Source organism: Stereum hirsutum, assembly GCF_000264905.1.
Source record: "Stereum hirsutum FP-91666 SS1 unplaced genomic scaffold STEHIscaffold_18, whole genome shotgun sequence".
In the NCBI taxonomy this organism is placed as follows: domain Eukaryota; kingdom Fungi; phylum Basidiomycota; class Agaricomycetes; order Russulales; family Stereaceae; genus Stereum; species Stereum hirsutum.
Genome location: NW_006763148.1, coordinates 685,044 through 707,124, shown reverse-complemented (window position 1 = coordinate 707,124; position 22,081 = coordinate 685,044). Strand labels below are relative to the sequence as shown.

At 53.0% G+C, this 22,081-nt stretch overlaps 7 protein-coding genes across 7 annotated transcripts; 2 read left to right on the top strand and 5 right to left on the bottom strand.

Annotated features, from left to right (window-relative positions):
• Positions 1-378: 378 nt before the first annotated feature.
• STEHIDRAFT_172147 (uncharacterized protein) lies at positions 379-4,823 on the bottom strand. Its single transcript, XM_007309737.1, has 5 exons — positions 3,446-4,823; positions 2,467-3,362; positions 2,308-2,403; positions 1,098-2,222; positions 379-1,015 (listed from the first exon to the last, which is right to left on the bottom strand). The coding sequence occupies exons 1-5, from the start codon at positions 4,771-4,773 to the stop codon at positions 873-875; spliced, it is 3,588 nt and encodes a 1,195-aa protein (XP_007309799.1). The 5' UTR covers positions 4,774-4,823; the 3' UTR covers positions 379-872.
• Positions 4,824-5,304: 481 nt separating this feature from the next.
• STEHIDRAFT_162122 (uncharacterized protein) lies at positions 5,305-5,622 on the bottom strand (the record flags this gene model as incomplete). Its single annotated transcript, XM_007309736.1, has 2 exons — positions 5,305-5,420; positions 5,493-5,622. The coding sequence occupies 2 exons, from the start codon at positions 5,620-5,622 to the stop codon at positions 5,305-5,307; spliced, it is 246 nt and encodes an 81-aa protein (XP_007309798.1).
• Positions 5,623-5,901: 279 nt separating this feature from the next.
• Positions 5,902-8,334, bottom strand: STEHIDRAFT_172146 (uncharacterized protein; the record flags this gene model as incomplete). The annotated part of the gene is made up of 4 exons (XM_007309735.1): positions 5,902-6,034; positions 6,113-7,057; positions 7,142-7,406; positions 7,820-8,334. 4 exons carry the CDS (start codon positions 8,332-8,334, stop codon positions 5,981-5,983), a joined length of 1,779 nt encoding a protein of 592 aa, XP_007309797.1. The 3' UTR covers positions 5,902-5,980.
• A 226-nt stretch (positions 8,335-8,560) lies between these two features.
• STEHIDRAFT_67242 (PIG-U-domain-containing protein) lies at positions 8,561-10,499 on the top strand (the record flags this gene model as incomplete). The annotated part of the gene is made up of 9 exons (XM_007309548.1): positions 8,561-8,684; positions 8,753-8,817; positions 8,878-9,044; positions 9,117-9,217; positions 9,276-9,558; positions 9,637-9,736; positions 9,795-9,838; positions 9,925-10,049; positions 10,183-10,499. The coding sequence occupies 9 exons, from the start codon at positions 8,561-8,563 to the stop codon at positions 10,497-10,499; spliced, it is 1,326 nt and encodes a 441-aa protein (XP_007309610.1).
• A 273-nt stretch (positions 10,500-10,772) lies between these two features.
• On the top strand, positions 10,773-11,615 carry STEHIDRAFT_125395 (uncharacterized protein). Its single transcript, XM_007309734.1, has 4 exons — positions 10,773-10,835; positions 10,890-11,125; positions 11,195-11,374; positions 11,440-11,615. Exons 1-4 carry the CDS (start codon positions 10,814-10,816, stop codon positions 11,524-11,526), a joined length of 525 nt encoding a protein of 174 aa, XP_007309796.1. The 5' UTR covers positions 10,773-10,813; the 3' UTR covers positions 11,527-11,615.
• A 308-nt stretch (positions 11,616-11,923) lies between these two features.
• On the bottom strand, positions 11,924-12,507 carry STEHIDRAFT_67053 (SET domain-containing protein; the record flags this gene model as incomplete). The annotated part of the gene is made up of 4 exons (XM_007309533.1): positions 11,924-12,043; positions 12,083-12,259; positions 12,312-12,326; positions 12,382-12,507. Coding segments are annotated over 4 exons (438 nt in total), but the record flags the coding sequence as incomplete, so codon positions are not given.
• Positions 12,508-21,140: 8,633 nt separating this feature from the next.
• Positions 21,141-22,020, bottom strand: STEHIDRAFT_86391 (ATPase F1 complex OSCP/delta subunit). The gene is made up of 3 exons (XM_007309733.1): positions 21,422-22,020; positions 21,248-21,350; positions 21,141-21,184 (listed from the first exon to the last, which is right to left on the bottom strand). The coding sequence occupies exons 1-3, from the start codon at positions 21,944-21,946 to the stop codon at positions 21,174-21,176; spliced, it is 639 nt and encodes a 212-aa protein (XP_007309795.1). The 5' UTR covers positions 21,947-22,020; the 3' UTR covers positions 21,141-21,173.
• Positions 22,021-22,081: the final 61 nt, after the last annotated feature.

The window sequence follows — 22,081 nt, the reverse complement described above, 5'->3', positions numbered from 1 at the left end:
ATCGTAATACATATAGACACTTTTTACCACCCCGATCTGTGTGTTGGTGCGTAAATGCGAGGGAGGGGGAGAAACGTTACAGAGGCGGCAGAGGCAGAATTCAATCTCCGCACGTGGCTCTGCGCCAAAGGGTGCTGACGGAGTTTGAAGAAGCCGTGTGGCGGACGGTGACAACGAGTGACGATCAGCCAGTTTGAGTGGGGCCTTGGCATGTCTTGGCGTCGAACGAGTTCGACAAAGTCCTCTTCCCGGCATCTCTTTGGCAGAGTGCCCAGTCTCTCAAAAAACTTATAGATTACCCAAACATAATCATGAGACCTCAAAGTACATATCCCCAAGTTTTTTGGGCCCCAGGTTGCGAGACAAGGAATAGACGGAGAGCTCAAGATTTTGTCGAACTACTGGGCCATCCATAGTATGTATGCAGAAAGTGCAAGGTATACTATACAAACAGATGACTAGTGCGAATGTGATACTCTACCTCAGACAGGACTAGGTATGAGTGGTCTGTGAGACCCAGCAAGAAGGTGTAATCTACGCGGACAGGACAGAGTGGAGACGAAGAGCAGTTTACAAGTACGATTAAGAATATAAACAGAGAATAAAGAAGATAGTCGGTCTCTGTGCGTCCAACGCACTAGTAACGGAGTGATTAGGATGAGAGGGTACTGGAAGGGTAGACATGAAAGAAAGAAAAAACGAAACATGGACCGAAGCAGCTGCAAGAGCACAAGAAACGAAGAGAGGAAACAAACGATATCAACACACCACGAGCACCACGCCATATTACGCCCAGACCCATAACCGACTATCTAGGGTCGACACTAGACGACAATGTCGCCCACGCTTCTCAACGACGACGATAATCGACCTCAGGCCCTCCCGGCCCAGAAATCCCTCAGCACGCTCTGTCCGCCACCCAACTCCGCCATCCTCCTATAATGCAGGCTCATCGCGAGCCGCTGGACGGATGCCTTCGCCTGTGATCTATCGAGATGAGCAGCGCGCGTATCGACTGTAGACAACAACATAACAATAACTCATCAGCTCTCTGTTCGACAATACAAGGAAGAAACCGAGGAATAGAAAAGACATACCAATCCTCCCATGCAACCCATCCAAACAAATCTTCACAGCCTCCAATCCCGTCAACTCCCTTTCCTGCTCCGCCCTCCCACTCAACCGACTCGACGCAACGCTTCCTCCCCGAACAGCCAACTCTTCTGCCCTCTCCGCCCTCTCTTTTTCCTTCTTCGCTCTTGCTTCCTCTTTCTCCACCTTCACGTAGTCAGCAAGCCCGGAGAGCGCTTTCGCGAGGACGACCATGCGGTCGTTCAGCTCGTCGTAGTCGAACTCTTTCTTCTTTGGCTTGATCTCCTCTGGCTCAGGCTGCCCATCCGACTCATCATCATCGTCGCCCTCGTTGTCGTCTGCTTCGTCATCATCGCTGGCTGCCTTGTCCTCCTTCTTCAAAGCCTGAACAACCTTTTCGTCCGCACGATCAAACTTCAACACATCGAAAACGCCCCTCTTCTCCGACATCGTCTCCAAAATCCTATCCAACTCCGGCAACGCAGAATACTCGCACTCCTTCATCTCCGCGCGAGTGATCAAAGCATGTGCCACGGCCCTCGAGATCCTCATAGCAGGTTTACACCCGCCAATAAACAGATCCATCAGCCTCGCCTGGTTGGCCACCTCCAAACCGGCCTGCGTCTGCTTGTCCTCCTCGGACGAAGCGAAAGTACGAGCCAGGCTGAGCACTTTCTTGAAGACGGAGGCCTCGAGGTCGTTTGGTTTGGTCGCGTCATCGTCAGACAGGATCGCACAAAGCGCTTCCACAGTGCTTCGTACGTCTTTCTGCACCTTCAACGTCGCAGTCGCGTCCATACCGACCAACAGCGCGCCTACGACAAGGTCTGGCACATCATTAGGTTGAATCCACTTCTTCTTGGCCAAGGCCGTCAACGTCGAGAAGAGGCGGAAGAACGCGTCTCCGCGCTGCTTGGTGTCCAGATTGAGCTGCGGTCCCGAGTAATGTTCGCAAGATGCAGAGATGTGGGCCAGGAACTCCGGTTTCATGCCCAATTGTCCGAGGATGCTGATCATGGTGCCAGGAGAGAAGGCGGAGGAGGTGATGGTGTTCGGAGGAGGTGCGATGCTGAGAATAAACTCGAAGGCGGAGTCGACTAATGTGTCGTTTTCCGGCTGTAGAGACAGAGCTACGAACAGAAAGGGTGATGTGGATGAGTCAAAGTAGGAAAGCCAGTAAGAGGTTATTGTTCGAAGACTTTTGAAGAAACGTACCGAGTTCGCAAAGCCATTGGACGAGCCCGGGGTGTTTCTTCACGTTCACGAGACGCAGAAGACCAACCTTGAACAATGATTCCATCTTCGCTGTATCTGTCACAGAACGAGAAACGAATGAGCTGCCGGACGACAAAAAAGATGGAGATCGAAGCTTACCGCTAATCTCAACAGCATCCCGCAACTTCGTCAACATGTTGCCTTCTGTTTCCCCGTCTAACTCTCCAAGCTCCTTCCATGGAGGCAAAGAGCTTCCATCATCAACTTCCATCCCACCCTCTTCCTCTTCCCTCCTAACGTCCAAACCCACAACCCTGCTCTGCTTCCTCCCACTAACATCATCCATCTCCAAGATCTTCGCTACCTTCTTTCCATCCTTGGTTCCAAGCAATCTTTCCCTATCCTCCCTCCCTACCGCTAACTCATCTCCATCAATATCTTCCTTCTTCACAACTCGGTCCCCATCGTGACCTGCACCAGAAGCATAGCGCATCCTCGCACCCCTCTGCGCCGCCCTCCTCGCCGCCTCGAAGTCATCATGACCAAGATCCACCACCTTAGCCTTCCCTTTGCCTTTCGCCATGATATCCTCAGCGCCCTTAGAATCGGAATCATCCATATCCCAATCCACAGGCGTATGCCCCTCTCTCCTCGTCACCTCCGCCCTTCTAAAACCTTCTATACCGCCCCCCTTCTTCTCCTCCCGATTCTTCTCCTTCAACATCTCGTCCAACGGGTTGAACACCTTCTTTGGCTTTGGTTTCGGTTTGGACGATTCAGCGACGGTGGAAGGAAGAGGTCCGCGAGCGGGTTCGCGGCGATTACGCGTGGGCCTGAGAGATTGGGTGGCAGGAAATTGTGGGAGGGGCGAAACAGTGGAGCGTCTACTACAGAGGTTATGTTTGGAAGAGGTAGCGATGTCCGACTCGGCGGGAGATGTGAGTGTAGGTGTGGGCGCGTTCCGGTTGCGGGTACGACGGGGAAGTTCATCTTCATCCTCGTCATCGTCATCGACGGAACGGGAGGCGGACGAAGTGGCAGAGCGAGACGTTATTCTAATGGACAGCAATAAGGAGCGAATAGAATTAAGGTGAGTACAACCAAGACGGGAAAGAACGACACTGGAAAAGTGACAAACCTGCTCGCTTTGTCATTCTCCTTGCCCTTTCCTTTCACAAACTTGAACGGATGTTCCTCCTCGTCGCTGCTATCCTCCATATCCGGCAAGCTCTGTAGGACAGATGGCTCAATCACTTCCTTCTCCATTGCCCTCAAAGCTACTGCCTTTGCTTCGGCAATGAGTTGGGCCGTCTTGGTGGCCGGACTGAGTGCGACTGGGGTTGGCACTTGAGCTCGTTCCTGAGACCTGAGGGGTGTGACGGGAGCAGAACCATAAGGCTCGACGTTGTGACGATGGGTTGAAGGAGAGGAGGGAGGAAGATCAGCGTGGTAAGTGGAAGGGGATGCGACGGGTGAGGAGGATGGGGCATGGGCCACACCGGCCTGTTCTTCATCCTCGTCGACAACGGGGGTCAGAGGCCGGGAGCTGATAGGAGTGAGGGTAGAGGCCAAGGAGAACGTTGGAAGAACGCCATCATCGACATCCATAGCATCTGCGGTAGTGGTAGCAGCAGCAGCACCAGAGCGTCTCCATGACTCGACGGAATCCCTGATCTCCTTCGGTGATCGTGTAAGCAACTTCGCCGGCATAGTGAGCTCTTGCTCGTCGCTCTGACTGCTCGGAACAACCTCTAATCCTTCCTCGCCCTTCCCATTGTCTGCTGTAGGCGGCTGGGGAGGCTGGGGTTCAGGAGTCGACAGACGAGGTTTCTTGCGAGGCGAACGACGGGGCGATCCCGTGACGTTCTCTTTCTCAGCAGCGACAGTGGGTGGAACAGAGGAAAGAGATGATGAGGCCGCTTCCGAGAACAGCTTGCGTTTGGCGGGAAGCATGGAGACAGCGTCGCTGCTAGCTTTCGAGGGCGAATTAGGGCGGCGGCGCCGGCGAGGAGACACAGTGACACCTTCTAGGACAGAGTTCGAGCGACTGCGAGTGTGTGGGGACGAAATGGGACCAGGCAGACGAGAGAGCCTTTCGTTATGGAGCTGAGTAGTGAGTTTTGACTGAGATCTGGGCGTAGAAGAGCTTGGACCAGGAGCGGGAACGGGTGGCTGTGGCGCTTGGTCTTTGGGCGAGGAAGTTACAGCTGCGCGCCGTGGTGAAGAACGCGTCGGAATCGCGCTGGAACGAGCCGGTTTCGTGCTGGTGCCCTTCATTGTTTGTCTAATCGGGCTTTGAGTCGTGCCAAGCTGTGTCTGAGACGACGAGGGCGTGGGCAAAACTGAGGCCTGCGAGGGTTTATTCGATGTAGAGTTGCCGCGGGTGAAGTAATCTGTCAGTTTCGAGGTCTTTCCCGTAGTCGTCGATGACATTGATTTCTTCAGCTTTTGTTGTTTCGGTGCCATTGTCGTCGTCGTCGTCGTCGGTGGCGAAGAGGATAGGAGAAAGCAGGCACTGTGGACGTCGCGGATAAGCAATTGTTTGGCGACGCGTTCAACAAATTACCAAACGCGGACGAGGCTGCGCAAACAGACGCAAACAAGTAAACGGCCGACGCGCATCCGTGTGGCGTCAGCATCATTCACCAGAGCAAATCATTGCTATGGTCAACGGTGATCAGATATACCGTTATACGAATAAGTAGTTCTCCGTGGATGTCATTAAGAAAAGTACTAGATGGCAGTTCGAGCACAACAGCCGTGAAACACCCACTGTCCCACATTTCAAAGCTCAAGAAATATGAAGCGTTCTGGGCTCTGCCACCATACATTGAATATACGACAGGTAAATTACTACATTACAGGGTTTTACAATAGAAACGGGCGAAGAAAAATCTGCGTGCTTGGGTCAAACTAAGCCATAAATAGCAGGTGGGCTTCCTAGAGAGGGTCAGCAAAGCGAGTGGGTCCCCAGACCGATGCTCGCCTTGAAACTGTTCAGGCAAGGGCTACACCGAAAAACGCACCCAGCTGCCGCTTCTGTTCCATCGCTGTAGCATTAGGGGTAAGAGGGGGCAAGTGAAGAGCAGCGGAGACCGCAGCGCACTGCGTCCCTATTAATGAAAGGGTGGCCACAGGCCGGTCACCTCAAATGAGTGGATGAAGAAGAGAAAGCAAGGACTCACCAGCTAGAATCACCAAGTCCAGCTTCGTTTTAGGCAGAATCCCTTCGCCTGGAACAACACCAGCCGGTACGGGAGGGTAGATGAGATCCGACTCATTTCGAAGGGTGGCATTGTGAATCCTGGCTGGCATCGCGTCGATGCTGGATAGAAGAATAATATGCTATTTTCGGGAGGAACTCCCTCGAAGGCAACTCGAAGGGGTCCAAAATATGCTAACTCTCGGGAGGAAACCAGCGTTTTCGAGGCCTCAAATATGCTAACTTTCGGAAGACCCTTCGTGGAGCTTCCCGGGGCCTGTTCTGGGCCACCAGAAAAGATACCAATTAAGTAGAACAAAAAGATCCGCAACGTATGGCTGAGTAAAAGCGGATGAAGAGGTATATCATACTACTTAGTACCAGAATTATCCAGGATTTACTACGTTCGTATAGTTTATTTAGAGGAGAGCAATATGTCCGAAGCAAGATCCGATGTTATGAGCTGTCGAATCAGCCCAAGATGTGTACGTCCATCGCCCCGATTCCGAAGCCGTCATCACGAAGCTAAAAAAGGCGTCCAAGGAAACACGTCAATAGATCAGTCATATGATCGACAGAGAACCAGTTGTGGAAGATACGTGCCTGTACCCCAATGATCCGCTGCTCATCCATCAACACACCATCATATTTCTCCATCCCCTCCGTCACTGTCTCCACGAACGGCAACCTAGACACCAACGGCTGAGCAAAGAAACCGTTCGTGTTGAGCACTGACTTCTCCTTGACCACCCGTCTCGTTAACATTGCAGGACCAGTCCCCTTGAGCCCTTCCGCTTCATCTTCACTCCCACCCTCCCTTTCGACCACCTCCAGACTGTCTCCAATCCTCTCATGAACTCTCTCCACCCAGTGCGGATTGAAATCCCTAACAGTCACCGTTCCCCCACCTACCACCTCATGTTTCTTTCCCTCGGCCATAGTAACCCACCTCATTCCTGCCGTCGTCGTAATCCACCTCATCGGCATCATCCCTTCCTGCGCCGTGCTAAACCACCTCGTCTTCCTTTCCCCATCCCATTCTCCCCACGTCATCCCCAGTTTTCTCTTATGTATTTCTTCCATCGTCGGCACGTATTCAGCGCGCAGGAAAGGAAGGGAGAGGTCTTCCTGGGGGAGGAGGGAGAGGAGTGAAGAGCGTTGGGCGATGAAGACGAAAGAATTGAGGTGGTTCAGGTGTTGGGGCGCCATGCCGTGTAGAAGGAGATGGAAGATGATGATGGATGAACATGGGTCGTCGCGGAACATTCGGGTTTGAGTCTCATACAGAGGTGAGGGCGATGGATCCGCTCGCGAAGATATAGCCGGTGGGTTGGGCTCCGCTCGACACGCGAAACGAAGGATGCTAGAGAGCGCAAGGTCGGGAAGGTGCAGGGTCCGGAGGGTTTGTAGATATGGGATTGAGTCGGGTGTGGGAGCGATGATTTTGGAGATCTCGAGGACGTTATAGCGCATCTTTGGGAAGAGAAGGAGATCTTCTCGGAGGAAGACAAAGTGCGCGTATGTCCCACTTCGCATGTCCTTCATAATCTGCCAATAATTCGTCCACAAATTACGAAAGTCAGGACGCGTTATACAGTAGGAATATCACATCAGTAAGAACATGGAACTCACAGTATGACACCTCCCATGCTTCCATTGCACAAGATAGAATGCGTCACTGGAAGGGCCTCCGACTGCCCATGGGTATGTAATGAGCAGGCCGAGATAATCGCCTACAATTTCCATGAGAACACTGCAGTGGCCGTGGACAAGATCACGAGTGTCGACAGGGATGACAGGCCTGAATGCGAGGGGGTGTGGTCGTCCAGGTGAAGAGGCCGATAGCAGGTGGAGCTCAAGTAGCGAGGATTCGAAGGGTGCATCGAGGTCTGGTTTACTACAGGATGATCAGTCAGCCGATTCAGAGATGAAACTGATGAAATTGAATGTGAGAGTATCGTGGAGTATTCGACCCTGCTGCAACAGGATAAAGCCACTCAATAAAACTTGCCACGGACAAAGGACGCACTGCCGCGTGGACGAGAATATGAACGTGGGCGAACGGTTGGGTACGATCTTTCTTTCTTCGACAGGCCCATGGGGAAAGAATCCTCAGTTTGATCGGATTAGAGCTAGTCCAAGGAACGCAGATTCGGAAACCTTGGGTTCGGCGGCGAGACCATCCACGAGAAATAGGGGTTTGCCGTAAACGCTTTTCACGTTTGTATGTCCAAAAACGGAGTCCGTGCACGTCTATATGCAAGAGACACAAAAGGGGACGAGAAGAACGAATAACTCTGAATTGCTCACCACGTCACTACTGCAATAAGGTCGTGCTCCGGAATTGCAAGACCAACATCGATGACATCTGATCCGAATTCAACTTTCGGCCAGGTCTGTGAATGTGAGCTTGAATCACTGTCGATTGTTGGCAACGTGGTATAGCAAAAGCCACGAGTGCTGGCACTGTGAGGCGCGTCGCCCTTGTAGCCGAGCAGAAATACACCACCTGTGAGATCGTATATTCCAGAGGCATGGAACGGTATGGACATCCTGGCGATTGAGCGTGGGCGAAGACTGGCCCAGTTCTCGTCGCGCTGTTTGAGTGCCTTCAGACGCTCAAGATAGGAGAAGCCAGGAGGGAAATCATCGTGCACGCCGGACAAATGAAGCTGCTTGGCGTATGTGTGAAAGCCGGAGAATTCGACGAGAGAGCGGAGATGTTTGCATGTCGACTGGAGATGTCGAACGACACTCGTCGGCAGAAGATGGATGACCTTGAGAAGAAGCTCAGGAGGAAGGGTCAGGAGAACGGTCGACGGCATGTCGAGGAGAGGAAGATGCCTGCAGGGTCGTGTTTATAACCATCCTCGCGCAAAATGGCATGTTCGACCTCGCCAAAACCTGCGTCATTCCGGACAAAACGGGAGTCTGCCAATTGTCGATCTGACAGCGCGGCAGATGCCGCGTGGCGCTTCCCGCGGTGTTGTTCGACTTTTACAGAAACGTTCTTGTTCTAGTACGCTGTGGCACCCCCAGGTGGCAATCCGCATGGTTTCCGACCTCATATTTCCTGCGCTTTCTATCTTCAGACTTCTGCTTGCACTGTCCCCGCTCGGTCGTTCTCTCAAGGATGATCCTCAGTTATCGTCTCCTTTGACCTCCTACTCCAGTCGTAAGTCCGTCCGTTCATCAAGTCACCGCTTTCTGCCAAGACTCACCCACTCCTTGTTGCGGCGACAGTTTCGGAAGGTACATACCTATTCCGCAACGGGATAGATCCTTATTCAGGAGGCACATTCCGCCATGTACGATCCAAATCTTTGTCATTACGTTGATTTGCCCCTCAGGCTGTTCCTTTCATTCAGTCTCCTTTATATCTCGCTGCTTTCACGACTATTCTTCCTCAGTCAGAAGCGTCCTGTGCTGTGATATGGTGGTCAATCGATATAATGGCTACCTGGGCTCTTCTGCAGATATGGAGGGCTCGAAAAGCGGTCGATGGTGACTCGCGAGACTGGATTATCGCTGCTGCGTACGTGGCACCGTTTGTGATGCGCGCCCACGCTCACAGTCCGCATCATTTCATTTCTCTCGTTTGTCTTAGCTATCTCTTCAACCCGTATCTTCTATTCTCGACTTTGGCTTTGTCGACATCTCCTCTCGACAATGCCCTTCTGCTCTTGTCCATTATGTTCGCATGTAAACGTAAGCAAACTTTGTGTCATCGTCTTCCGTCCACTGAAGCTTTGAGAACCATGTGTAGGAAAAGCGCCGCCGGCTCTCTTGACACTGGCAATCGCCATTCACTTGTCGTTACCGTCAATCCTAATTCTTCCGCCAGTCCTGTTGCTTTTGATATCAGAGGACGCTACATCTCACCTCGCCAATCCGTCTTCGTCGCCCATCCTCGGCTTGTCAGTATCCCAGCTTCGAAAAGCAGTCTCACCTCTGTTGATCGAGTTTGTTCTGTATTTTCTCGTCCTCACCGGAGTTTCGACCACCATTGCGGGTGGTTGGGGATGGGTGGGCAATACATGGGGTGCAGGGTAAGTTTTGTTTCCGTCTCGAGGCTATGGTATCATTCCGTTAGCTTACTCGGCATTGCATTGGGATTTTGGTCGTAGATTAACTCTTCCTGATCTCACGCCAAATCCTGGGCTGTGGTGGTACTTCTTCACTGAGATGTTTGACCACTTCAGGCCATTCTTCCTGATGGTCTTTTCTGTAAGCCGCCTCTTGCCTCCTCTTGTATTCTCGCTCACGTTTGACTTTTCGTTCTCAGGCTCACTTGCTGATCTACGTATTCCCTGTTTGTGCAAAATTTCAGTGCGTCATGTCTCCTTACGACGAACCTTCACACTTCCTATGTTCGACTGTGTCGTTGCTGACGGAGGGCATTCGTTTTTACCCAGACACGACCCTCTGTTCGCAGTCTTTGTGCTGCTCGGTATATTGGGAATATTCAAGCCATACCCCACACTTGCCGATCCCGGTCTTGTAATATCCCTCCTGAGCCTATTTTCCGAGATCTATCCTCGTACGCCACAAATTTTTCCTCTCCCCTATCACCAATTTACATACTAACTATTCGTTATCATCCGTCTTCCTGAATTTCCCCTCCAACCCAAACACCGCTCCGTCCCGTTTGCTACTCACAACTTGGGCCACAGACCTCCGCCACCCTATCGTCACCGCCCTCTTACACGCCCACTCCTCTCTTCTGCTCCCTCTTTTCCATCATCTCTGGATCACCACCGGGACCGGCAACGCGAACTTTTTCTATGCCAGCACGTTGGTATTTGGGATCGCGAACGGCGCTGTGGTGATTGATGCGGCTTGGGCGGGGTTGAGGGTCGCTGTAGGAGATGTGGATTTGTGGGATTATCCGCTTGAGGGAGGGTCGAGTGCGAAGGATGGCAAGGGAATTCGTAGAGAGGTGGATAAGCCCAAGGAGGCGCAGGATGGTTGGATCGTGGTGCAGGAATAGGCCGTGCATTTTCTCGGTGGACTGGACATGGGAAGCGTATGCGGACTGTTGTGTTCCATAATATATAGCTTCTACTCCGAGGTCATATTCAGTGCGAGGACAAGATCACCCCGCCTTGACCCGTCCCTGCGCCTTCAATTTCCTTGAGACATTTTGTTTTCGGACGCGTTGGCGCCCAGCGGCCCGAAGTGGTACTGACCGGTGCCAACCTCCCAAAATGGAGAGCTCTTCGTGCGACTTTGAGTTGAGTCGTCGATATGGAATTGATGTGGCGTTAGCCCAGCATCCATACCCAAAACTCTGTCACCACTGCAATGCAGGCCTCCTCCTTGCCAGGTGCGCCTTCATCTAGATTTTTTAGCCACTCAAATGCCACTGATACCAATGAAGTCAACCCATCATCTACGACTGCAAGCGGCGGCTCACTTGGGAACAATGACGGCAATACTCCCAAGGTTGGCACGGCCACTGCGAACTTCAAACCAAACCTTCCGCCTGTGATCCTCGTCATTCTTCAAGGATATACGAAGGAAGATGGTGAATGCACGAAGGTGGACGGCAAAGAGGGAACCTTGCGACTAATGCTTGCAAGAGCTCGAATTGAGGAGTTGTCTTACAACGTTCAAGTTCGTGAACCTCTTTTACTTGTGATCTGTGTCTGATAAGAGTCTGACTTGCCCGTTCGACCAATCAAGGAAGCTCTCGAAGAGATCATCGAGAGTTCGGGCTGGAGAAGTTTCGGCGCACCGGGTCGGCTCCAAGCCGTATTTTCATGTCCTGAACAGTATGAGTATCGGGAGGCGGGCTGTGTCGTAGAGAAGGATTGGGATTTCCTGATCAAACACGCTACTTCATTGTCTTTGGACTTCACGAGAGTGAGCACCTTCCTGCAATCAACATCTCCAAAATCGCCGACACTCATGAGTTCATGATTTCTAAGTCACGAAGATGGCTAGAGAGTGAGATACCGTCATATGCACGCAGGAAAGAGAACGAGAAGGCATGGGGATATTGCATTGCGTACTAACGTGTTCCCAAGAGACACATATGAAGGCAGAGGCATCGCAGAAATCGCATTAATCAGAGTATCAATTGATTCAAACTCAGACATAATCATCGTCGCTTGTTTATGGGCCGAGTCTTCGATAACTCCGGTATTGAAGCTTGCCGAAGCAAGACTGAGCTCGAGACAGGAACTAGATGTGGTTCCACGCGTGGCTTGATACTTGGGCAGCACACTTTTTCTGCCACCGATGAAGGGCAAACCAGCAGCAAAACCACGCTCGGCATTGACAATGAACAGCTGAAGAAATAATAAAAGTGATAACAGAAAGATGTAAAGGGATAGAAAGAAAAAAAAATTACGCAAAGCAGATATCTCGAACTGCACAAATAGATTGGATTCATCACACCTAAGACCACGATCACGACCCTCCGTTGAACACCTTGCCCCTACAGTTCGGCGCCCCACATCTGCACTCGCTATACACGTTGGCAGCAGCCTCGGGTGCAATGTGCGGTTTGAGCCCAGATGAAGATTGAGTCTGCAAGGCGCCAATCAGTCATACCACTCCAACCTAGACCAGCATAGAACTTACCGGGTCGTCGTCGTCGTCGTCTGGGGATCCATAATACGAAAAACACAGCTCTTCACCGGGCTTGACTTCGCGGTTAGTAAAGATGGCGAGAAGTGGCTTCTCTACGTCCTGATCGTTGATATAACATGCCACGATATTACAGTTCGGATCGCAGGAATGGTTCTGGAAGTGGATAATGAGCTTAGCAACTACACAACTCGTCATTTAGACTCACCAAAAAGCGAGTAAACTGTAAGAAAGACTTATGAATAGTGTTTCTGAGCGGTTGAAGAAAACGAACTCACATTCCCTGCGTGATGAGCATCCATGGTATACTTGGCCTCCCAGGAGCCCTCGTCGGCTGGGGAAACGACACGTTTGATATGCCAGAAGTCCAAGTCAAACAGGTACGTGCGTCCAAAGACTGCGTATCGGCTAGAGAGTTATGAATCAGCACGGTGGTCATTAAAACAAATTAGTGTAAGTTACTGACTGCCCTCTCTCCTCTGCCTCCTCCGTGGTGATGAGCTCTCCCGCATATAGGCCCACATAAGTGTTGGCAGGTATCGGCTTCGAACCGGCGGCAAAAACCCCTGCAAAGGTCATTGAGTAAAACGCTCTTCAAGAAACGAGAAGTAACTCACCCCAACCCTTCTCGAGGGTTTTCTTGATCTCGACAGGCACTTGTCGCCCGTGTTGGACATTCTGAGGTTGAAATATCAGGATCGTCATAAATTACAACTAGGACAATTCTTACTCTATTGACGCATGACTCCGAGCAGCCACACAAGGCATTGCACTCAAACACTGGATACACGAGGCTCTTCAATTTGAGGGTCTTGGGCTTAGATTTGTTCTTCTTGTCAGCTTCATATGGCCAGCCTTCGTATTTGTCCTGCTCCAAATCTGGAAGGCGTCGATTACGCTTGTAACACGCGCAGGTCTTGGAGTTCGGATCGCAAACTCCTTCACAACCGCAACCCTCCAAGGCAGCAAGATTGGGATCCGGCACGCCTTTGCCCAACCATACACGGTTGCTGTAGTAAAACTCCCATGGTGGTGTAGCTTGATCATCCCACTCGTTCTGCAACATGATGGGCGGTGCATCGGGCTCGTCCTCGTAGGTATTTTGACGCATAAGGTGCTCGAATATGTCGCGAACGTTGTCGGAGTTGCGATATTGCTCGGGCATGGCATTCACCTCGTCTAGTATGGTCGAGTCCAGGTCCTTGGCATAATAAACTGGTGGAGGATTGTCTGCCAAGAGACCAGCAGGGGTGACACAGTGAAAGTGTCCTCCACATGCTGCCGCGATCGCTTCCAGACCATCAAAAATGCTACCTCTGGGGGCCGTACGGGGAAGCGGGACAATGGGTTCTTCGGCGAAAAGATCCATAGGGTCAGCGGAAGACGTCCGTGAAGACTGTATAGGTGGGACCTGCTGGTAGGATTTGCGAATATTAGCGAGAGCCGAAGACGCGGCTTGACGAGGCTGTCGTTGTCGGACGCGGACAGGAGATTCCACACGTTCTTCGACGTCTGTCACCTAGCTTTCTTCATCAGTTCTCGATGACTTGTCGAAGTGAAGGCATATACAAACCGGCTCAGAACTGATATCGGTATCTTCGGGATAATTTAGCACAAGGCTGCCGGTTCCTTCATCGTCCGACACACCGCCCATAACTTCTTCTGGGGTTACGTCTGGCTCGAGCACTGAGGACGGAAGTACATGGGGCAACGACAACATGGAGGTAGAAGGTATGTTGGCAGATGTCGTGTCAGAAGCAGGCTCCGGCAGCGGGTGCACCTGTAAGCGATTGTTAATGGATTCGAACAAGAGCGGGACGGAAGCTGAACCTACCGTCGGTTGTTCAGCCTGTTGTGATGGGTCATCCATGATTGTGTCTTCGAGGTGCGGCTGAGCTGGTTTTGGTACATCGAGAGGCGCTTTCACTACGGCCGGCGAAGACACAGGGGCCTCCTGCTTGTCGGAGGAAGCTGCCTGACTGGTCGTCGATTTCGATCGCGGCTTAGCAGTGGGTGAGATGGGCCCGCTGTGCTTTGCTAGGAACTCAGTAAAGATATCCTTTCTTTCAGCGCAGGCGGGCGATGCCGCAGGTTGGGATTTGACCGCACTTGCAGATTTGCTTGCCACAATCTGCGCGGCCTGCTTCTGCTTAGCCCGACGAATACTGTCCAAACGACCTGCAGCTAAGGGAGAAACATTCGGTTCCGGGAGTGACCGTTGGGAGGACGACTTCTTTGCAATGGATTTCAACCACGACGGTGTGATTGGAGCTGTAAATGCACGCTTTAGTATATCACAGGAAAGTGTGTATTATTAACTTACGTCGCGACGGAGGAGCTTCTTCGTCTGAATCGGCAGTCAAGTCGATAACATCTCGAGAAGCCATAATTGGCGGAGCAGATGCTGGCGGGTCCGAAAGACGGGCGGACTGAACAAAAGGCAAAGCAGGCGCCGGAGAAGACGCAACAGCTGATGTCGGAGGCACAGGCGGAGTGGCTGACGTCGAATTTTCAAGCTCCGCAGGTGACGACGAACCGGACACGGGCGGAAGTACAATCTCCGTTGACGAAGCAGGAGCGGGCTCTCCAGCAGAAGTATCGGTGGGATCGGCAGGAGCGGTAAGAGATTCCGACGTGCTGGCGGGTAGCTCCATGTTATCGCTGGGTTCAGATTGTACAGAATCAACAGGTCCAACGGGTTCCTCAGGATGAGCAGGCTCAGCTGTGGATTCGGACAGAGCCTGGGCAGAGAGGGAGGGAAGAGGTTCTGCGATAGGACTCTCTAGAGGGGCCGTCTCTTCTGAAGGAGGAACAGTCGATACCGCCAGAGTAGCAGGAGCAGAGACCGATGGAGAAAATATAGCAGTCTTCAATGTTGCAATCTTCGGCGAGGAATTAGTCGAAGGTGGCGCCTGAGACGGCGCTCGAGAAGGCGGTGGTGGTGAGATGAACATTGGTGCTGACAGAGGTGCGGACTGCGAGTGTGACTGAGACTGGGTTTGTGACGAGGACCGTGGCTGCGAGGAGGCCCCATGCTTAGAGGGTGGAAAGATTTTGAGGCCTCTTTTTGTGGGCGATGCTGACCAGGGGCCATTGAGAGACCCGCGCGTGAGTTTGGACTTGTGTGTTTCCGTTCCCTGGGAAAAAGGATTGATCGATTTCCGTTGGGGCGTCGACTCCTGCAAACAAAAATAAGAACTATGTAAATTAGTTGCAGAAGCGGTTGAGACTCACGGCGGCCCTGGTCTTCGGCGGAGGCATGCTCTGCACCGATGCGATTGAGGTCTGGTCCGGTTTCTTCATGATAGTCGGGCTGGAAGGAGCTATTCCTGCACCACTGTCTCTCACTGGGCTCTGAACTGACTGGCCACCCGGCGTTGATGCATGAGCAAGAGCTTCGGGTACAGGCGTACGAGGAGGAGACCCAGTGTCTGACTGTGATCGGATCTCAGGCAAAGTCGCGATGGGAGGGACAAGATCGGGAGTGAAGGACGTAGTCCTTGACTTCGGAATTATCGTCACACTTGGGAGAACGTGACTAGGAGTGGATTCTGACGACTCAGTCCTAGCTCGTACTGACGAAGATGACGTGGGACGCGGAGATTCCTAAAAAGAGTACCATGCAGCCGATTAGCGGCAGAAACTGCAAAACAACAAGACAATAGAAAATATATACCTCATGCCTCGGTACGCTCGAGAGATGATCATCCTCTGGAATAGCGGACCCATCGGACGAGGGACGCTCGACAGCCTCAACGGACGGGACCAGTTTACGAACCAACTCCCCCTCTATTGCAGGTTCAGCGACGAATCCGTATGGCCGTGATTGACGAGTGAAAATATTCATTGGTGAGTCTGGTCGCTCAATGTGGGTAGCTGGCTCGTCTTGGGCGGTCTCCTTCGAGGGAACAGACGCGGTAAGTGGAGCCACACTGTCGGTCATCTCAACGTCTTCGTGTATATGCGCGTCCATGGGAGCTGGAGATTCTGTAATGGGACCATCAAGAGCCGGTGGAGTTGTCTCACGGGGCGAGGGGATGGCGTCAAGGGCAGGTTGTTGTGGACTGTCTTCAACCATGGGCTCAGGTGCAGGGCTTGACTTAGGTTCTTGGAATACTGCCGCATCCTGTGAAACGGTGGTGGGCTCTACAACAGCGGGGATGGGGGCGTCCTGGCTGATAGACAAAAGACTCTTCGGCATCGACGTATCTTCAGGCGTGGTGGGACTCTGACGTTGCGCATGAGCATTAGGAGCAGGAGACGCCGGAGGCACGGGCGAAGACACAGCCATGGGAATCTTTGACTGAATCGTTGCTGGCTCCGTCATCTTCAGAGAAGCCGTCGGCCGTGAAGGTGACACGCCACCATTGGCCGCGCTCACGCTCTTGCTCGGAGAAATATCAGACATTCTCCTCTGCAAATCCACAAGAGGGGTCCTCGGCCCACGAGTAGGAGACGTCCCACCTAGCTCTCCAGAGCTTGCCCTCCGTGGTGACTGAGGCAATAACTGCAACGTATTCCTCAACCATCCATTCCTGCCACTATGCCGAGCGACGTGGCGGAGCTGCGATGACTGCCTTGAGGAACTAGAGCCTGCGATAGAATCGGAAGAATTCGAGGCCGAGGACGTGGTTCTCTGTGGGCTGGGTATAGCGGAAGGCTCGGAGTCGAGCGAAGGAAGAGTTGCGTTGGCGGGTTGAGTTTGAGGTTTGGGTTGTGTCGGTGTCGGTAAAGGTGCAAATGCAGATGTAGTTACCGAAGGTCTCGCAGCGCCACCCTCAGAGCCCTGTGGTGTCTGAACTCTTTCACTTGGGATATCCTCATCAGCGGTTTCCTGACTCGTCGGTGGTGCTGTAGCCACGCTGAGCAGAGTGTCTGTCCCGGCCAACTGGTTAGACCCCGCAGCAGATGTATGGGTCTGGGACGTCATGTCGCCATCGGACAAAATGAGCGTAGCGTCTGCTTTCAACGGAGAGCGTGGGGATGCGGTGGGCAAAACTAGCGAAGCGGGCACAGGACTTCTACGACCTGCCCGGGGAGGACGCAAGGGCGAGCGGAAAGGAGGTGGTGACGGTGATGGTGATGGCGAAGGCACGGTAGGAGGTTCGATAGGCAAATCCTGCTCGACATATATATCCTCGTCCAACTCCGAGGAGGGCAGGCGGCGCACGGGAGAGTCAGCTGGTGGCGACGGTGCGGATGGTTGCTCGTCAGGCTCTGGTGCTTGTTGTGAGTCATCAATTTCCATGTCAGCATCGGGTCCTGGTCCATCATCCGGTTGTGGCCCACCGACGTCAGGAGATGGTGATGGCGGAGGCGAGTCTGAACGTAGCCCTTCTGTCCCGTCCTGAGCAGCGCCCACTTCATCCGCACTTTCCACAGATGACCCTCCTTCATGACCCCAATTCGCGGTCTTCTTCGACTCAGAGCGGTTGGAACCGGAGCGGCTCACAGGCTTCTCTACCTCTGCCTCAGATCCACCATCCACACCCTCTCCCAAGAAATCAATCTCATCGTCCTCCACCATAACCTCCCTCCTTCCGCTCTGCTCAGTCCCAAGACCATCCCCCTTCTTCACCACCCTCCCCAGATCCTGATCGACACTCACTCCTCCCTCCGACTCATCATCCCCAAACCGCTTCTTCTGCGTCATCTCGACCTCAACATCCGCATCCGGCGGCGGGTCCGGCGAATCCGTGAACGAGGACATGCGTTTGTATCCCTTGTTCTGGTAGATGAAGCCATCGCCGTCTGGGTCGAGAACGTCGGCTTCGGTTCCGGATGTCGAAGGTTCGGGAGGTGGTGGACTATCGGCGACTTCGCTTTCGCCTTCGTTGTTGTTATCCTCCTCGTTGTCCTTCTCGTTGGCATTGCTGTTCGTACCGTGGGGCGGTTCTGCAGCGGGTGTGGGCTCGGGTGCTGGTGTGGACGGGCGTGGAATTTGAGGCTGACTTTGGGGCTGAGATTTCACCGGTGAAGCAGATTTGGTTGTCTGTTTATTAGGTTCGGTTTGTTTCTGTGCTTGTGCTTGCGGAATATTGGGTTTGGAAGGAGAAGCAAGAGACGGAGAAGGGAAGAAGAGAGCAGGAGCAGGAGCAGGGGCGGGAGATGGAGCAGGAGTAGAAGCAGGAATCGAAGCAGGAATCGAAGCAGGGGCAGGAGGAGGAGTCAAAGCGGGAGCGGGAGTGGGAGCAGGTGCAGGTGCGGGAGTATGAGCATTAGCTGAAGCAGGAACGGGAGCGGGAGCAGGACTAGGTGAAGAAGCAGAAACGGGAGCTGGCATCGGAGCCGGTTCGGATGGCGGGGATGACTGGTGTGGCGGCGGCGTAGGAGAGGGCCAGTCCATATACATGCCCATATCCACATCCATCCCCACATCCACATCCATTCCAACCTCCGGCAATTGCACATCAGCATCAGATATATCTGGCGTAGGCAACTGTTCGACAGATCGCGCAGACGCAGAAACCGCAGGCCCCGCCCCTGTGCCAGAGCTCGAAGCCGTAGGTGCGCGTACTGGAGTCGGTGGTGGTTCTATCTTGGTTGTGGTTGCGTTCTTCGCTGGTGAACGGGCCGCAGGTTTCGGAACGGATGAAGACGCGGGTCTTGGAGCAGATGTAGGCGCAGGTTTCGGAACGGACATAGATGCAGATTTCGGAGCAGATGAGGACGCAGGTTTCGGAGCAGACGTGGACGCAGATGCAGGAGGTGGAACAGCGTCGTCACTATCACTGATGATAATCGGAGAACCCGGGTCCACTGTCGGTGTTTTCTTCTTCGGGGGTGGACGAGAAGTATCATCATCGGACGAAATCACGATAACAGAAGCTTCGCGGTCGTGTCGAGCTTGTTTCTTCTTAGACGGCGCGGAGCCAGAGCCAGAGGGACGTGGCGCCCGCGAGGGTTTCGGATCGTCGTCCTCTATGAAGATGATCTCGTCGTCGTCTGGTCGATGATGAAGTTAGCAAATGCAGAATAAAACGACGGGAAAGGGTTGAGAGAGTACCTTGCCCAATCTTGCGTTTCGCCTTGTTCTTTTTCCGTGCGGGAACTGTGTTTTGGTTGTAATCATAAGAAAGAGAGCAAAGAGGATTTAGAATATGTAATCATACGAACCAGAACTAGGACCAGAGCCAGATCCGCTCGCTTGAGGTTGAGTCGAAGTACTAGCCCGAGGCTGTTTCTGCGCCAACACTGGGCGACCTGAACAACGCGTCAAATCTATGAGTCTAGAGCATGACAAGCTGCACATAAGCATGAAGAACGGGAAAGTTACCGGTGCCAGATCCACCAGCCGTATTTCCGGTGCCGTTAGATTTCTCCTTGTCCTTCCCGTTGACAGATTTCTTCTGTCGAGGTGTAACAGCCGGGTACTTAAGTCTATCAAGCGGATAGAAACCTGCCTTCTGAGCTCGAGCGACTTCCTCTGGAGTGACAAGTCCAATTGATACGAGACAAATCAGTCAATATGGACGAGACGAGAGGATGCAGAGAGGGAGAATGTAGCGTACCTGCGGTCAACTTCGATTTCGGAACTCCACTCCCGTTCAATACCCTCTGTTTCTTGTATTTTTTCTTCGCCTCGAGGACTACCCAAACCCAGACCCGATATTTAGTCAAGTCAGCATTCATTCGTGTCTCAGCGAAAAATATCGACGTACCCATCGCATCCGACTCCTCTCCAGATCCCGCACCAGCACCGTCCCTCTCATCTCCCTTCCTCTTCCCCTTGCCTTTATCCTTCCCCTTGCCCTTGCCCTTCTCCTTCGCCTTCCTCTTCTCCGCCTCCTTCAACTTCCGCATATGTTCGGTGACCCCACTCGGCAATCCCTCCGATCCAGACGAGCCATCATCCGGCTGAGGCTCCGGGAACGCTCTCTCGATCTTCTTCTCTTTCCCCTTTCCTTTATCCTTCTCTTGCGCTTTCTCCGACTCTGGCTCGTGCGCTTTCTCCTTCCCCTTTCCTTTATCCGACGTCGAAGGGGCGCCACTCCCACTAGCCTCCATACGCGCTTTCTTCGCCGGTTTCTGGGGGGATGAAGGATGCGGTGTGCTCTTGCGTTTCTGGCCTTGACTCGGAGTAGCAGCACTGGGACCAGCAACAGCGCCAGAGCTAGGTCCAGCTCTGGCATTGACACTAGAACCGGTACTAGGCCCCGCACGAGTACTGACACTCGGACCACTGGCAGAGTTCAAGTTGCGAGTGCTACCGACGGGTGTGCCAGCGATTGAGACGGAGACTGAAGTGGTCGAGCCGTCGTAGAGCAGCTCGTCGACGACGGCATCTTCTTCGTCTTCTGAGTTCGTACCTAACGGACGCCACAGCAATAATGAATAATCAGCATCAATTCCCTTTCACCGTCCCTTTCACCTTTCCCCGTGTGGAATAAAAATAAAAAGAGGGGGATGAGAATGCGTACTCTGCAGGGCAGTCCATCCGGGCGCGGAATGTTGACGTTGGATAGCCATGGGTGGAAGAGGACGAGAGGAACGCGGAGAAGACGAGACGCGCACGGAGGGGCGAATAAAGGACTACTGAGACGGGTTGCGGGGATTTCGTCGAGATGAGTCCGAATTTCTCGCGTTTTTGGTTACGTAATTTATGAGAGCGGACCGGGTGGCACGGGTGGCACCCATCAGTTTCAACTTTCAGAGCTTTTGATTTTGCCATTCAGGGTTTTGTTACGGGGAGGACGGGTTGGTAAGTAATCTTCGGTGGTCGGAATGGGTGTTGTGAGATATTGAGACTATAAAAGGATGCTATGATGCTTGCACAGAAACGTTACACTCAAGCCGAGGATGTTCACGATGCCAGCGCCCCCAAAGCTGTTGGGAGTTGCAGGACAGACTTGCGAAAGAAGAGTGGCCTTTTGTAATCGAACGGGGTATGTTTGGATGATGCAACGAGTGATATTGGAAAGGACGGTCGCCAGTAGATTCACAGAGTATGATCGGCTTTCGCTTCACGCAGAAAAAGTTTGTGAGTTCTCCAGCGCAGGAAATGAGTATATTTTATGCAGTGTGAAGGCTCTAGCATCCGACCGAAGCTCCCCCTATCCTATGTCTAGACTCAAACGGATTCTATAAAGCCGCACGCGTATGAGTTATAGGATAATTGAGGGATTGAAGCAAGAGGAGACATACGTTGGAGAAGGTTGTTGAGCTTGCTGATGCGCGACGAGACGCTCAGATCGACGGTCTTCTCGCCAAAGTCGACGACCAGTCCACCGAGAACAGATGGGTTGACCTTGATACAACACCAACATGAGCTCCACAACCACAATAATGAAATGGCAACAGCGCCATCACAAAACGCACCTTGTTCGTAACCTTCAAAGTCTTCGCCTCCTGCGCCGTCTTCGACTGCTTCAACGTCGACTCAAGCTTCGTCAACACATCCCTCGGCAACGGCGTCGCCGACGTAACCGTAACATTCAACTCCCCCTTATACTTCGCCACCAACTCATTGAACCCCTCAATAACGCCCTCCGCCTCCGTCAACCTCCCATTCTCCGACAACAGCGCAAACAAATTCTTCGTCACCTCGCTCACCGCCTCCTTCTTCGCCCCGGTCCCCTCAGCCTTGGCGAAAAGTGCAGGCAAGCCCTGCGTGCGCTCGTTCTGGCTGAGCGTGGGGTTGGAGACGAAGAACTTGAGGTCGGGAACCTCGGTGATGCTCTTCGAGATCGCGTTCAGTTCGGTTTGGACTTTGGTGAGCGTTGCAGGAGATTTGGCGAGTGCGGCAGCGTAGGCTGCGTTGGCGTACTTGAGCGCGATGCCCGAGGCGGCGCGTCGACCGAGACCGGCGGCGACGACGGAGGAGCGGGCGGAGGAGAGCAACATGGTACGACGGTGAGGGTTGGAGAGGGTGTGTGAGGGTGTGTGTATGCTGGAGGCGACGATGAGCTCGAGTTGTGGACTTGACTTGCGGCGGCGGTTGCCGGATGTTTCCGACGCCGTTGGGCTCCGATGGTTCCG

Excerpts from the sequence above, each read along its gene's own strand:
- STEHIDRAFT_125395 (XM_007309734.1), top strand. The coding sequence starts at position 10,814 with ATGCAGGCCTCCTCCTTGCCAG. Across the intron at positions 10,836-10,889 it reads GCAGGCCTCCTCCTTGCCAG|TCAACCCATCATCTACGACT; the intron begins GTGCGCCTTCAT and ends ATACCAATGAAG. Across the intron at positions 11,126-11,194 it reads AGTTGTCTTACAACGTTCAA|GAAGCTCTCGAAGAGATCAT; the intron begins GTTCGTGAACCT and ends CGACCAATCAAG.
- STEHIDRAFT_86391 (XM_007309733.1), bottom strand. The coding sequence starts at position 21,946 with ATGTTGCTCTCCTCCGCCCGCTCCTCCGTCGTCGCCGCCGGTCTCGGT. Across the intron at positions 21,351-21,421 it reads CTTTGAAGGTTACGAACAAG|GTCAACCCATCTGTTCTCGG; the intron begins GTGCGTTTTGTG and ends TGTTGTATCAAG.
- STEHIDRAFT_172147 (XM_007309737.1), bottom strand. The coding sequence starts at position 4,773 with ATGGCACCGAAACAACAAAAGCTGAAGAAATCAATGTCATCGACGACT. Across the intron at positions 2,404-2,466 it reads GGATGCTGTTGAGATTAGCG|ATACAGCGAAGATGGAATCA; the intron begins GTAAGCTTCGAT and ends GTTCTGTGACAG. Across the intron at positions 1,016-1,097 it reads TGGGTTGCATGGGAGGATTG|TCGATACGCGCGCTGCTCAT; the intron begins GTATGTCTTTTC and ends TGTTGTCTACAG.